The 16,449-nt window shown below is 35.3% G+C and overlaps 1 protein-coding gene across 1 annotated transcript in view; it reads right to left on the bottom strand.

Annotated features, from left to right (window-relative positions):
- NEK10 (NIMA related kinase 10) overlaps positions 1-16,449 on the bottom strand; it is a 39,621-nt gene that overhangs the window by 13,682 nt on the left and 9,490 nt on the right. The window contains exons 9-21 of the mRNA XM_019474470.1: positions 16,005-16,084; positions 14,745-14,831; positions 13,103-13,327; positions 12,095-12,234; positions 10,369-10,430; positions 8,808-8,885; positions 5,819-5,883; positions 4,323-4,425; positions 4,083-4,211; positions 3,387-3,524; positions 2,671-2,716; positions 1,929-2,050; positions 1,618-1,720 (exon numbers count right to left, since the gene is read on the bottom strand). Coding sequence (XP_019330015.1) covers positions 1,618-1,720; positions 1,929-2,050; positions 2,671-2,716; positions 3,387-3,524; positions 4,083-4,211; positions 4,323-4,425; positions 5,819-5,883; positions 8,808-8,885; positions 10,369-10,430; positions 12,095-12,234; positions 13,103-13,327; positions 14,745-14,831; positions 16,005-16,084 — 1,378 coding nt within the window. The remainder of the gene's footprint in view (positions 1-1,617; positions 1,721-1,928; positions 2,051-2,670; positions 2,717-3,386; positions 3,525-4,082; positions 4,212-4,322; positions 4,426-5,818; positions 5,884-8,807; positions 8,886-10,368; positions 10,431-12,094; positions 12,235-13,102; positions 13,328-14,744; positions 14,832-16,004; positions 16,085-16,449) is intronic.

Here is a 16,449-nt window from a genome sequence, read left to right on the forward strand (position 1 = left end):
TGAAGGACTGTTATGACAGATGGAGCCCAAAGTCATGGACTAAATGAACTCAATGGACATTTTAGAGGGATCGCCCATAGGCTAAGGGAATGATATCTGTGTGTATAGATATCAAAAGACAGGAAAAGTGGTGGTGATTAACTGGGATGTATTTGAAAGTGTGGGACCTGGGCATGACGTAGATGGTATAGAATAAGGGGTGGATACTGTCATGGTTTTGGCTGGGATAGAGTTAATTTTCCTCCTAGTAGCTGGTATAGTGCTGGGTTTTGGATTTAGCATGAGAATAATGTGATAACACACTTACGGTTTAGTCGTTGGTAAGCAGCGCTTATACTAAGTCAAGGACTTTTCAGCGGTTTAGTTGTTGGTAAGCAGCGCTTATACTAAGTCAAGGACTTTTCAGCTTCCCATGCTTTGCCAGCGAGGAGGTGCACATGAAGCTGCGAGGGTGCATAGCCAGGACAGCTGACCCAAAATGGCCAAAGGGATATTCCATACCATATGACATCATGCTCAGTATATTTTCCTGGGTTTTATTTCTCTCTCTTTTTGTTGTTTTCCTTTTCATTACAATATTATTATTAATAATATTGTAATATAATATTATTATATTTTATTTCAATCATTAAAATGTCTTTATCTCAACCCATAAGTTTTCTCACTTTTGCCCTTCTGATTCTCTCCCCCATCCCACTGGGGGCCAGGGAGGGTGAGCGAGTGGCTGTGTGGTGCTTGGTTGCCTACTGGAGTTAAACCACAACAATTTGCCTATTATAGCTGAGTGGTTTTGGTCGGGTGTGTGCATACGTCTACACTTCCCTGTTATTTTTAAAGAAGAGAGATTGATTTTTGCATCAAGACTTCTCACAACAATTCTGCAGCATTCAACTTGTTTATTTAGTTCTGTGTCGTGAGCAGTAAGAAAGCATGCAGTAGTTCTTTGAGAACTTTAAAAACTGCAGTATCTGAATCGCCTGAAAGGCTTGCTGTGTGTACCAGGTTGTATTAATTCACTCAAAGAGTAAAACTTTGTCATACTTTGGAGTACTGTTCACAAATATACTGCTTTCAAAGCCTATCCTGAAACCTGCCTAGGCTCCTTCCTCCACACTGTGGCGATTATAGAAGTATAGCTCAAGAATATTCACTACTACAGGCTTAGACAAATAGCACCTCACTGCAGCTGATCACTGGGAACAACTGATGGGTACTAAACAATTGCGTGGGAGAACTGGAATAGAACAGATGACTGTTGTACTTTGTATGTTCATTAGCACTTGTTATCTAATCTGGTTATCTTTATATTCTTGCTGATTTAAATAAAAACAGGCCTTGAAGCATAATTACGGTTTAAGTTTTTTAGGGCTAAATAATCTCCTCCATCATATTTGACATACATAGCTGCAAAAAATAGTCATGGCTGATGACACCTGGTGGCAATGATCACAAAATCTGCAATTATTTTACACAACAGTATAACAATGTAATAATTTACTAGCTTCCAAGTACCGTGACCAATGCCCAGGAATCTGAAATCTTCTGAGAGTTTCAGTAAAGAAATTCTACTCACATACATCATGGGAAATTCTCTTCAACTAAAGTAGTTCTACTCACTAATTGTAACTTTGTCTTTATCCCCCAGCATGACATTGTTCGGAGTGAGATCTCGATGAACAATCCTTTTCTCTTTATGCAAATAACGAAGAGCTAGACAAAGCTTAAAAACAAACAGAAAGAGCCTTACAAAGATTCTTAACTACAACCTAAATAAAGGCACATAAAATTAAATTCATACCTGATATTAGTGCCTGAAGCATTACCTTGTAATTTTTTAGCCTAACAAACATAAACGGTGCTACTAATTACATGCAGGAAAGTCCTGGTAACAACAAAAAAAAAAAATTAAAAAAAATGGAGGCCCTTACTTGGATAAATATATGCCATATTCTTTCTTCTGTAAACTGTTGCTGCTTTTGCTTCAAAGAGTGAAAGTGTTCTCCCAATGGCACTCCCTCTATGAGCTCCATGACTATGTACAATCTGTCATCTACATAAAAGAAAATGAATTAATAGAACATTACATTTCTACAGAAGGCATTTGAAAATAGAGTATTTGAGGTTAAAATATATTTTAAAAGCTGTTATTTTTTATTTTTAAAAAATTTATTTGTACAGACAAATACATTTTAATTGTAGTTCAACTCCTTGTTATTCCATTTTTTCCTCAATTTATATCACAGCAACTATAAGAAATTCACTGCCTGATAACCACTCAGTGGGCAGGTGTATGTAGCTAGCTCTTTATAAAAAAGAAAATTAAGACAATATGGCTGAGCAATCTATATCATCAATAGTCAGTACAGCTTTTCTCCCTACTTAGCATTCCAGTTATAAATTTTGGATCCTAACTCTATAGGATGAGAATGATGCTTTCTATGCATTTACATTGCATCTAGTTTTACTGACAGATAAACAAATATAAATATTATTTCTCACCATTTTTTCAATTTTAAAGGAATATAAGTCTGTCTGAACTGCAGCAGTTCAGAAAATATTACCATTTATTGCTCAAATTTGATACACTCCTTCCAAGCTGTAAGTGCTTTTATTATGTATTTCTATTTCTTCATTATGTACAATGTGGTAATTCTCTGCGTTTATACTTACTTTCCAAGAAGGTTCTATAATACCGTACAACATTTGGATGATAAAGCTACAATGAGGAAAGAAATTTAGATGTTTAGAATAGTTAAACTGATGGCACGGTATTTATAATGTTTAGCTACATATTGGAAGGAAGGATTCCACAAGGATTCCACAAACTTGCTTATGAACTGCAGTGCAGTAGACCTTCGCTGCTACCCCAAACACAAAGAAGTGCTGCACATTACTAGAGCAATCAGGAGGAAAATACAGCATGATTCCTATCCATTGTCCCTTTAATAACTGAAAGAGAGTAAATGAAGTTTGAAGACAGGCAATTACACCTGCATCAAAGTATTGGCTTTCTTAGGCTAAGAACACTAATGATCAGTCTGTTTTTTTAATTTTCAATTACAAAAAAGACTATCTTCTCGTATTTTAAACCCAAGAATTCATTAAATGGAACAAAGGTTCATGAGTTTTCTATCACAATCTTAATTTACAGAATCCCTGGAAAAAGTTCAAACACTGCCAACACAGAAAGTAAGAATCTTTAGTAACAAGCATTTGCACTGCTGCTAACAACACAGTAAGAAGTTTTTCAATATTGACAGCATTCAGGTAAAAGGGGCCAATATTGTACTGATCAGACAAAAATAGTAACAGCAGCTGGAAGTCCTGCTATATGAGAACTCACAGTTAATAATGCTAACAGCAGAATGCCCCCACATGAATCATACCTGCTCTTTGATGATGGTTAATTCAGAGACAATATTCTTCACACTGCTGTCTCTGTCTTTTTTGTCCTTTCCAAATGCTGGATTGTGTAAATTGACTTCTTTCATTGCCAGGAGATTTTGTCCATTATGTTTTCTAACCTATGAAAAAGATAAAACTCTTGTGAAATTAATATAGGATAGGGACAGAAAAGATATTATTATGGCTATCAGATTAGTTTATCAGAGCCCAAACCTGTCTCACAAAAGCTACAATCATAGCTTTTTCTCTGTGTGATGTGATTAGCCAAAAGAACTGGAGCCCCACAATACAGGTTAGCAGTACACTGCTGAACTTGCCACAGTGTTTGAAGTAACACTGTGCCCAGTGTTGCTTTTCAGATAAAACATGCTTGAATTTCTGTGGTTTTACACAGATTTGTTAGCCTTTGCAATAGACAGAAATGCTGTTTGTGGAAAGGAATTAAAAGGAAGCAAAAGTAGGAAACCTAAGAGATAACACTGGTCAATCTTACAAATACAAGAGGGGACAAACAAAATCACAGTAAATACTAACAACAAGCCCAGATCCATAAAGGACCTTTCAGACCTGCATTCCCCTACTGAAATTCAAAGGATGGTAGTGCCTAAAATAGGTATTAGACCTTCTTCATGGATCCTCCCTCAAACCTGTAAATTAATATCAAAAGGGAAGTTTACCTTATATACACTTCCAAAAGCTCCGCTGCCAAGGTGCTCTAAAATTGCATAATTGCCTATATGTTTTGTAGGTGCCTTACTCTGATTCGTGCTCTCAATACTTTCAGCAATTTGCTTCAATTCATCCTCCTGGTTATAAATTAAATGACAGATAAATAAATATAAAATATTTCATGCCTTTCTTGTGCTAAGAATGTGCAAAGAATACAGCTTCTTAAAGCTATGAAGGTTTTTACTTACCTTTAATAAATTTAGCCTTGATACCAACTCTTCATAAGCACTGATATCACGCACATAATGTCCAATATCAATGAAGATTTCAAACAAGTCAGTAGGGAAAAGTCTACAAAGGTTTAAATTTTGATATATTTTAGAAACACTGTACACAGTAGCTATTAATCTACAGCAGAGACTTTTCAATGTTTCTTATTACAACTTACTTTAGAACCTTCTAAATAATATACTTATTTTTTACTAATCTATTCAGATATTAACCCTCTAACATTACATACATAGGCGTTAAAGGACCTTTCAAAAGTCAGACTTCAGCCTCCATGGGTTGGGTATTAATATAAATGCCAGTTCTCCAAACAAGTATAAGCCTCTTTAAAGTCAATGCACCTCCTGAGTTTCCAGTCGTTTCCCTACTTTTTTTCTTATAGCACTTTATATGATGCCTGTTGTCACTTTATCTAAGTTCCTTCCTGTAATGCATTAAGCGATAGGATTAACATTTGTCTGTATTTAAAGAATCACGACACCCATCTTGGAATTTTTGTCCAAGAAGTCTAGTCTAAAAGATGAAAAGGACTGAGAAAAGCAAAAGCTAACAGATAGTAGGCAATATTTAATTAGTGACATACTTAACTGAAGGTTTGTTTCTTTTTAAAGTTCTGGCAGAAGTAGAAATACAGAAAATTAAGGCATTTGGCAAAATATGAAAGACAGCAAATCACTTTCAAAACTTGATATCAACCATGAACATTCATTACAAACTGGGGCCCTTTCAGTATAAAAATCCACTTTTTCAAAAGTAAAAATAACACAAAAGTTATATTTAGAATTGTAGTAATTTATGATACAGAATAAAATCATACAGAAACACTACTGACAGGCAGACCTCCTAGGCAGTATGATTACTATCCTAATCCCACAAATCAAACTGTTAGGTTTTACATGGCCTTTGTAGCCAACCTGGTGAAACTGTCATCTTACTAGTAAAAAAGGGTAATTGATGAAAGACATTTTCTCCTTATTGATCCAAACGTTTCAGTAACATTCCTAAGTAAACCAGCTTGATGCAAAGTCATTCCCACATGAAAGAGTGGAGGGCTCAGAGAAAAAGTTTCCTGCTCCTAGTTACTTGATACTGTCCAGGGCTGTAACTTGCATCTGCTAATCTTCAGGATAAAAGTATGGTTTATCTCCAACAGTATTAAATCTGTCCTCAACATATTTAAAAACGTTGATTCATGGGGGAGGAAGGAGCCCCTACAGAGCCAGGTTCTCTGGCATGCATACAATAGAAGTCCCCACACTGAACATCTAAATCTTGTAGGCTGGCACTGATGCAATGCAGGAATGGCTATCCATAGCTGTGGACAGGAGAGAAGTTGCCCATTACTATTTCTTCTTGTTGAAAATAAATGACATTTAAAAAACATGTCTTTCTGATTGGAGCGACAACTTTTGAAAGCTATCCTAAAGGAGTTTCACAAAACGTTTTGTTAACATACCTTTTAAAGATATGTCGATTTCTTTCCATACTGAAGAGAAATCTCAGGGCTCTGAAAGCATAACACTACAGCAGGAAAAATACTTAGATTAATGACAAATTTATACACAAATGGAAAAGCCTCTGATAAACATCAAGGATTCCCCTTGACTTTACACATTGGTAAACTTTGTACTTAAATGACTAGACAGATTACGTTATTAACCTGATAATGAAGAGAGTAAAAACATAGTAAGTTTCTCCTGTATTTTAAAAGTAGGCAGGGCCATTTAGGGGGGAAAAAAAAGGTAAAAAAAAAAAAAAAAAAAAAAGGGGGGGACTATACCTAAAAAACACCACGAGGAACATCTAAGTCTTTATCATCTCTTTTTATTTGCAGATAGCTCAAGACTTAAGACCTGCTCTCTTCTTCAATGCTGAAAAAGGTAAATGTAATCAGTGGTTTTGTAATGATGCAGTAGAAACAGCATTTTGCATTTTTTCTGAAAAATGCAGTGTAGAACACTAAGTTCTAACAGGGGACAAAAATGAAAAGTGAGAAAGAGAGAATGGTCAACTTTTTTTTTTTTTTAATACTAAGTTCATATTTACAGAGATCTTTATGTACCTCAGTTTCTATCTTTATGTACCGTAGTTTCAATATGATCTCTACTGAAGAAAGTTTATTTTTAAAACAGCCGCTGGCAGGTAGTTAATACGTATGCTTTTATGCAACTCTTTTTTAATTCCGTTTATCCAGAGTCAATAATATGGCACATATATGGCTGAGCAACCAAAGATGACTGTATAAAGTAAGCCAAAGGGAAATAAGGTATTGGGATCTGAAACAATGCAAATAGTAAATGTCTTTAACATAATTTAGAATTACTTCATTGCAGCAGTGACTAAAACACTACTATAGTCCAGTGTGATAATCCCTATTTAGACAACGGTAACTGTGTCTTAGTGATAACTGCAGAATTAATCCCCATGTTAAAAACAAATCTTTCAATATATAGACGATGCATTAAATGAAGAAAATAAAGGCCAAATGCTACTTTTGAAGGAAGCAGGATACTTGAAATTTCACAGAAAAGGAATGTATGTTAATGCTGCTAAGAAGCTGTCTCTTTTACAGACAATGTTTCTTTTTAGTCCAAAGTAAACTCCCCATTACAGGAGAAGGATGTTGCGTTACGATGTCTAACATTCTACTGAGAATCACAGTCACAACTTAGCAGTACAAAATAACCCAGACCGGCTGGGCCATAATTGCTACCTTGAAAGATTTTTAATTTAGAGACTATACATAGACCTTACGGTAGAAAGCCCATCAGTGAAGGGGCATGATAATAGATTAATAATGAGCAATATGATTAAATGGCAATAATATTTGTCTTTCTCACACTAGTATCCTGAGATTAATATTTAACATTTGTGATATGCTTCAGTTAAGGCATGATGATTTTTAGATATGGTATGTGTGCAGAATAAATGACTGATATCACTGCCACCCTTGAAGTAATGGAGTAAGATCACTAAGGTAGTATGGTAGAAGGAAGCTGAAAATTTAATCATTGAAAACACAGACAATAGAGCAGTAAAGAAACCAGACCAGTGTTGTGAGAATTCTAAGAAAAATGCCTATGAAATTCAAAAAGGGTATTCCAATAGCTGCGACTGTATTGCATAGCAGTAACAGTGATAAAGGCAATACAGGTAGCACTGTGAGAATCTGAACAAGGTTTCATAAAAAAATAGACTTCTTATTGTTTGCCTGAAACGGATTTAGTTTTCATATGTGATCATTAAGTCCATTATAAATTCACATGGCTTCATGTTTAACACAACTACAGTTGCTTAGTATCTCTTGTGCGTTATTTCCAACACATTCTGCTGGAATCTAAAAATCTCAGTGGGCATAAATTAAGCTACTTACAGTTGTATGAGGCAACTGTACTGAGCATATGCTCCAGTTTATTAGACTCCATGTTAGTTTCATATACCCTCTAGGAAGATTTTTATTTATCTCACCCTTAAGCCGATGTAACTGAAGAACACTATAAAACCTTGTTACGGAAGAAAGGTACCTATGGCACTGAATCTGCACTCCAACCCTAATCTAGAAGAACTGTGATGAGAAAGATGACACTACAATGATTTTTTTTTTCTGGAAAAAAGGCATTTGTGGACATGCCTTCCCTTGCTATCCAGGCATGTCTACCTGATTAGATAGTTGAGTAGCTATGTAGCCATGTTGGTGTAGGGCTGTGCCAGAACAAAGACCAGGTGAGAGGCAGGATCCTGACTGCATTCACCTGTGCCAAGGACCTCCTCACACTTGCCCACAGAAGGGCAACTGGAGCAGCAGCAGTTGCGTTTAACCCCAGACCACTACTCTCCTGTAGCTTAAAGGGACACCACCACCATTTCACAGAGGCTGGAGAAGAGCTACCAGATAATGAATTACTACTGATAACTTTTAGCCTAAGTTGACTCAAACCAGTATATTTACAGGGGTATTGACATGCAAAAACATTCTATGCTTATTAGCTCTATATTTATCCTACATTTAAATTTGCTCTACTTCATGTGATGTTTTCCCGTATTTTATTTAACGGCCACAGTAAGATGCTCCAGAAAGAAACAGATATTAGTACAGTGTCAAATCTACAGTGAGTTTCAATGAAGACCAAGGCACTAAAAAGAAGATCTGATGCTGGGCAGCCTGAAAAAGTGGAAGAGAGATTATCACAAGAAAAATACTCACTTTCCTTTACACTATATGAGGCGTCAGAAACAAAGCTGATCAGAACAGAACACCAGAATTTGAGTCACTATTTAACTTTTCGTTCCTGGGCCATTTGTTATTCCTGGCTTTGTTTTGGTGGAGGTTTTTTCCCCTTTGAGTAAGACTTTTTTACTGCACTTTAAAATAAACTTTAAAATAATAAAAAATTCTCAAGGACTGCTTGGGTCTTTCAATATGCAATGATAATAAAGGGAGTTACCTGTAATAAATTAGCTTTTTCAGCATTCCTTTCTTTGTTTGGTAAAATCAGCTTTGCTATTGTATATATTCCATTCGCCTGGAAACAGAGAAAGGTCAGTATTAACAGCATTGCTTTGCATACAAACCACAAATAAAACCCAGTGTTACTTCAGATATATCAGAAGCTAATACAAGCTCAACATCCTACTGCATACCTAAATTATATTAATACCAATTGACAAGTTCTCAACATCCTACTGCATACCTAAATTATAAGCTCAAATGACTTAAATGTACGTAAGAATGAAATCATCATTACATTTAAACTGATACTGCAAAGAGAGTTTGCGAACAGATAATGAAGCAATGCTTCTGTCTCTAGAAGTGAAGGAAATTGCAGCAACAGATCTCCCATCACAATGTGGATATTTTGAACTGTCAGGAACCAAAAATCCAGTCACAAGGATGAGTGGGGGAAGAAGTTAAGCTTGAACCTGCACATGGTCCCATCAATTTTTAAGCAATTTACTGACACCACAGTTATGCACTGCTACAGCAATGCAGAAAAACTCCATGTTAAAATCAGCTTTTTATTTCCCAAGTCGCCCAGGAGTTACACGGTTTTCAAAATATATCCAATTTAAATAAGTGATATTTTATTTTGATGAAACCAGACTCAGCCTAAAATGTATGCAGTTATATTGTTCAGATAAAATGTTGTCTAAATCAGCATGATTTATTGATGATTTTAGTGCTTAAGATACATAGAAAATATTTTTTTTTTCCCCTAGACTTACTTCCATTCCTTTCCTCTTAACCAATAGCTTTGAAATACACACGAACTTCTTTCCCAGTCATATTTAAGGCTCTTTGTTCTCTCAATTCCTCTAGGAATACCTCTAGTTGGGTTTTAAGCTAACTTGAAGGCTTTGATCACTGACTTAACATTTAGAGTATAAGAGCTGGCTACAGCTTTTAGCTGGTATTAATGTCCTAAATATCTGTGTCTTTGACTATGTCTGGAATACATACCAGGGATTTTAAGAACAGTTTTCAGAACCATAGATTCTAGCTGATTTAAATATTATATTTTAAAATGCAGTTAAGAAACACAACACTGGGGATGGAGTGCCAGGAAGTTATCTCGGAAACACCAAACTCTGAGGAAAAGAGAAATTGTTTGTGAAACAACAATGCACCAATATTAAGCTGCACAGAGTTTGTTTTAATAAACTTCACGAAATTCAGAATATGTATTTCTCAGTTAATTCCGTGATTACTCTTATTTACTATCCTATTTTGAATATGGCAAAAGCATGGCAAGAGATGCCAACCAAAATGAACCCTGTCTGAATAAAGCTGTTTATTCTCCCAGACAACTAGGTATATATGTCGATATCTTTGTGTATACGTCTCTGTGTGTAAATGTATAAAGAAACAGAGATAAAGTTACATAAAGGCATATTTTCCAATCCCTTTCAAATGCATTTGTTTGTTAATTAAATGATGGTGACAAATAAGAACAGTTAAGTCAAATTATAAACGATAATGCCTTACTTAACCAAATAAAGTCTTCCTACCTGTACTACCTGGTAAGCGTTAGTCTCATTGAGCACCAGTTCAGTAATTGCAGCACAACAAGCTAGAATAAAAATTCAGATGTAACATTTAGGGCCAGATTCATAAAGATATTCAGATAGCATCGTGGGTTAACCTTAGGCTAAGGGGCAAATGCCCATCCAGCTGCCCATTCGCTCCCCCTCCTCAACAGGACAGAGGGAGAAAATAGGATGGAAAAGCTCATGGGTCAAGATGAAGACAGGAAGGTTGCTTACCAGTTACCATCACAGGAAAAACAACTTGACTTGGGGAAAAATAATTTAATTTATTGCCAATTAAAATAGATTTTGATAGCAAAAAAACAAAGACAAAAAATTAAAACAATGCCTTCCCCCCATACCATACTTCTTTTTCCCCCCAGATTCATCTTTACTCCTTCACTCGCGACTCCTTGACCCTCTCCCCCAGCAGCGCTGTGGGGTGGTGGATGAGGGTTACAGTCAGTACATAACAGTTCCACTCTGCTGGCTCCTTTCTACTTTTCCCCAGCTCCAGCGTGGGTCCTCTCCACACGCTGCAGCGTGAATACCTGCTCCACCGAGGTCTCTCTCATGGGCTGCAGGGGAATCTCTGCTCTGGTGCCTAAAGCACCTCCTCCCCCTCCTTCTTCTCTGACCTTGGTGTTTGCACTGCTGTTTCTCACCCCTTTATTTTTTTTTTCTTCTCCTCCTCTGCTCACCCAGTGTTTTTGCCCTTTCTTAACTATGTTTTCACAGATGCATCACCAGCTTCACTGATGGGCTTAGCTTTGGCAAGCAGTGGGCCTGTTGTGAAGCCAGCTGGAACCAGCTGTGTCCAGCACAGGGCAGTCCCTTACCTCTTCCCACAGAGGCCACCTGCTAACAAAACCTTGCCACCCACACCGAGTATAGAAGGCTAAAAATACAAACAAGTACTCAGCCAGAACTAAAAAAGAACCTCTGTAAATTCAGTGCTTACTCTTTCTTAGGAGTCCTTAAGGAAGGCAGAAGTAACCCAGAAATACGCTCCACGCTGGCAATACTTTTGGCACTGCAATTTATTTCACATTACCAGCTCTTCAGAGGTAACATTCATGATAAAGTATTCAAAAACACTTATGTATTATGTTACAGCTTTCAGGAAGATACTGCAAAGGCTGATGTAATCCTAGTAAGGATATTTTGCATTGTCCTTCTATAGTCACTGGAAAAAGACATGATCCTTCAGAAGGCATTTCAGAATGGATAGTTGATGTGCTATTGAGAAATCTCCTCTAAAACAGATTCTCTTCATAACTACCGAGGAATCCTCGCCTGACTGGTAGTCTTTAAAATACCACTCTGAAAGAGACCCATCATAATCAATTCATGATTGATCTACTATAGTAAATTTGAATAGAGGAAACATGAACAAATAAAATTAATCTCAGTCTAAAAATAAAATAAATAAATATATATATATGTGTTTGAAATGTTTTTACAGGTGGAAGAAATATATATGATTCCCATGTACTTAATACTTTATCCTTTGCTTCTTTCTAAAAAAAGTGTGCTTTTTGAAAATATGTGCTGGTATTCCACATTTAGAAATAAACACAGCTGACTTGGTGCCCCCACTCCCTAAAGCAGGTATAAAAGTTTACAATTTCAATTTTGAAATATTTTAAAATCCCTTTGCACAAGTGTAAGTAAACACATAACAGAGGATTAGGCCTCATAAACCTACCTGCCTGAAGTGAGAAAATATTTTCTTGCATCTCATCAGGACTCAAATCATCTGTCAAATGAAGATGTTTGATTCTCCCTGCTGCATTCGCACTAGATAAACTTCCAACTGAAGAGCAATCAGAAACAAGATTTCTTTCTCTGGGGGGAAAAAAAAAAAACCACAAAACAAAAAACTACAAAACACCAAATTTCAGCATAAAAAAATGGCTTAACATATCTTTGTTAACCATTTCTGATGTTCTGAAAATTTGTATGTTTTTCACTAAATTAGCTAATACACTTTGAAAAAGCAAACAAACCTTTAAACAGCAAATTCCTTTACCACATTCATCAATTATATTCACAATTCTAGCTCACTAAATAGATGTCTGATTAATAGGGAAACTAAGTAGACAGCAATGATGTATTTATAATCTATTCATTATTTAGAATATACACTGAAAGCCTTTAAACAGAAAATTCCTTTACCACATTCATCAATTATATTCACAATTCTAGCTCACTAAATAGATGTCTGATTAATAGGGAAACTAAGTAGACAGCAATGATGTATTTATAATCTATTCATTATTTAGAATATACACTGAAAATATGAAAAACACCTTAACATAACAATAAAATACACACAGCTGAAAAAAAATACTGCTTATTCATTACATTCTAAATAGCCTTTTAATTTCTGCAGACATCACATACAGCGGAACAAAACAAAGATGCTATTTGATAAAACAGGGCTTGGTCAAATATATCTTAAAATATGACACAGATTATTTAGTTTATACACTGAAAATATGAAAAACACCTTAACATAACAATAAAATACACACAGCTGAAAAAAAATACTGCTTATTCATTACATTCTAAATAGCCTTTTAATTTCTGCAGACATCACATACAGCGGAACAAAACAAAGATGCTATTTGATAAAACAGGGCTTGGTCAAATATATCTTAAAATATGACACAGTCTCGTATAATTGCCACAATGTTGAGAACTGAAAACCTACCCCTGTAATATATGAAGGAGCTGCTTAATTCCACCCCAAATTCGAATTTCCACACTAGTCTCAGGGTCTTCACAAACCTGTACCAGAATCCAAACTATACTCCATAGAAGTTTGATATGATCAGAATGGAGTAAACCAAGCAAGACTGGAACTCCTTCATACATTTTTACTTGCTCTTTGACTTGTGACTCTGCACAGAGGAGTCGTAGCAACTCTGCTGTGAGCCTAAAAAAATCAGCAAAAAATGTTAACAATAACTCCATCATTACTTTGTATTGTCAGTTAACAAAGGGAAAAAAACACAGCAAATGTTTAAGAAAGAACAGAGACCTCCTATAAAAAAAAAGAAGTTAAAGAAAAATGCTTAAAGTCACTGTAAACTGGTTAAAGTCACTGTTTAAAAAAAAAGAAAAAGAAGAAGGTCCAAATTTGCACAAGCAATGAAATTATATTTACATTGAGTTTGACTGTCAGCATAGGCAGCCAAGCATACACAGCCAGGATGGAGGTGGCCAGGTGGACTGTCATCCGTGGTACCACCTTCTTGTTAATGGCATTAATAGTACAAGTACCACTGACTGCATGAACTTGTAAAGTCCATCTGTGGAATTAGAATAACTCCACAAATAATTGTGATTCTTCTCCAGTATGGTTTGAATATTATGTTTACAAAAGGGATTGGATCTATCATTTAAAAGGTTAGACAAGACTTTCTTCAACTTCACTCCAATTAAGGTGGACTTTCCATAGAAAATACGGTTAGGGATTTCCATTTCCACTTGAAGCAAAAAAGCTGCAGTGTTTGATGAAACATATAAATTCAGATTCATATCTGAATTTAAAATTATTCTTAACTAGCTCTGAACTTCATCAGCTTCCTGCCTACATTCAAATTCCAGTTTTTATAACAAACTTTTGGTTTACATATAATCTAAATAATTTCAAACCCAGAAACTAAATAAAATCTTTTGGCATATGACTAAAGATAAAGAAATTGAATATGTAAAATAATTTACATGTATGAAATAATTAAGCATGAAATTTAAAAAAATCTCTTCAGAATTTTAAATGTGATAGGGTAAGTGACATATCATCAAATTTAAGAGTCTCTTGGTTTCTTACTGAAATGCAGATATACTATGCTCAACTAGGAAGCTTAGCCGAGATGAAAGGACATTTAAAGAACTGAAGGGACCTTTATGATTTTCTGATTGAAGGGATATGGGGTCTGACCCAGCCGCTGGTATAAAGTACAACAGCTATTTCTTGCAATTTTTCACTAGTTTATATTGCGCATCCCAGGAACTGTCAGAGCTCAGCGTGCTTTCCATCTAACCACTCAGGTCTGCCAGAAGCAAAGAAGAGATGCACCAAGAAAAGCGATTGCTATCACCTTATGGTAACATTGCAATTTATTTGCACAGCACTGTAGGCCATCAGTGGAGAAAAAGGAGACAGCTTATAACAAAACTACTAGAAAAGATTTTACTATATCAATACCTGACTGAAAATACATAAGTATCAGAACTTCACCTTGAGTATATTAAAGTGGCACATTATCTAATTCCTCTAAATAAACATGTCCCTAAATGAAAAAGTCAAAATATATTTTAACACAATTAATCTACAAGCGAAGTCTCACCTTTTAGAAAGCAAATCGTATTCATGTAATATCACCAGCAAGTTCTCAACAATGGTGAGCTCACTTATCTTCTCCCTACATTCTGGACTACAAATTGATTATTCCTGGCATTTATATCAAATTAAATTATATGAAAAAACACATTGCTCTTTAGCCTCCCTCCTTATACATTTGACCAATTATTTTTTTCTCAAGTCTTAAAGAATACTATTATATTGTGAACACAAGTATTTAAAGCAACAAAAATATGCTGGGTCAAGAGTGACACTGCAACAATTTCCAATTTTCCTAGTACAAAAAAAATAAATGTGAATGCATAAAAGTAAAGACACAAATGTATTTCATTTGTTTCATAATAGAAATTAATCAAATGAGGTACATTTTTAGAATCAAATACAATTTCTGTTAATATTTGTAATATACTCCAAACGCTTCCTTGCCCAGTCCAAATGTAACGCATTTAATTCTGTGAAGAAAGTTAAATGGAAGTTGAAAATGTATGTATAGCATAATTTAAATTAATGCTGATATTAAAAAAAAATTGAACTGAAATAGAATGAAAGAAATTTGGGAAGAAAAAATCCAGAGAAATCTTAGTAAATAAATTTCTACTGATCTCAAGGGGTTGTACCTATTCTCTTCAATTTTGTAATTTTCCTTATAATTTTTCATTTGAAAGATAAAATTGTTATATAAGTCTGGAAGTCAGCAGAACAATAATGCAGAAGCAGCAGATTTTCTTCTATAAAACTATTAAGGATGAAAGATGCTGTATCTTCCTTTTCCTTTTTTTCCCTCCACACCAGGAAAAAAAAGTCCTATCTTTATTTAAAATGGTCATTAGTGAAGAGAGGATACGTATACATGGATTTCAGTGTATGCATTCATTATTTACTACATTGGACAATATTCTTGCTGGTTATTGCGAGGCACTGTTATATTAAGCTCAGCACAAAAGACACTTACATGCAGGAAGTCAGTAAGAATTACAGAATCCTGCATAGGGATTGCAAAGAGAGATTCTATGACTCCAGTCTTGCAAAGTTCTCCACGTGAGCAAGAAGTCTGCTGCAAGGACCAAAGTTTCTACTTAGTTTCTGCTGCTTCAATATAAAATTAAGCACACTTCACAGACCTCCACAGAACAAGGCCTCATTTTGAAAAAAAGAAGTCTTCCTCATAAACAGCAGTTTTAATAGTGTGTCAAGAGATAACATTAAAATGCTTATTGTGAACTACAGCACATTAAGATGAACCTACCTTTCTGCTAGACTAGTCAGAGCAAGAAGGGCACCCAAAAGCACATTGCTGTCTCTGGCAGATAACAAAATTACTAAGGTCTGGAAAATGAAACATGAAACAAGATAAATAAATACAAATTATATTCTTTTCTTTTACGACTCAAACACATATAGAGTTAGTTACTGAAAAGTCAAAATTAAGATACCAAATCCTTACACAATAAATATGCCTAAGGCTTTTAGTGTAAAGTACACTTTAAGTACACTTAAATATACACTTAAAGTCTTAGAATACACCCAGTCTGAAGACAAGCAAGGATGTTTCTTCTCAAACTGCAGTTAGCATTTCTCTTGACTGCTAAAGCATCTGTCCAACTTAATATACCATTGTAAAAATGTTCCTGTGTAAAACACTTCAGAACACTAAATCAAGGCCTCCTGAAGCAAAAGTTAATTTTCAGCTT

This window comes from Aptenodytes forsteri, unplaced genomic scaffold (assembly GCF_000699145.1).
Source record: "Aptenodytes forsteri isolate BGI_AS27 unplaced genomic scaffold, ASM69914v1 Scaffold9, whole genome shotgun sequence".
Lineage (NCBI taxonomy): Eukaryota > Metazoa > Chordata > Aves > Sphenisciformes > Spheniscidae > Aptenodytes > Aptenodytes forsteri.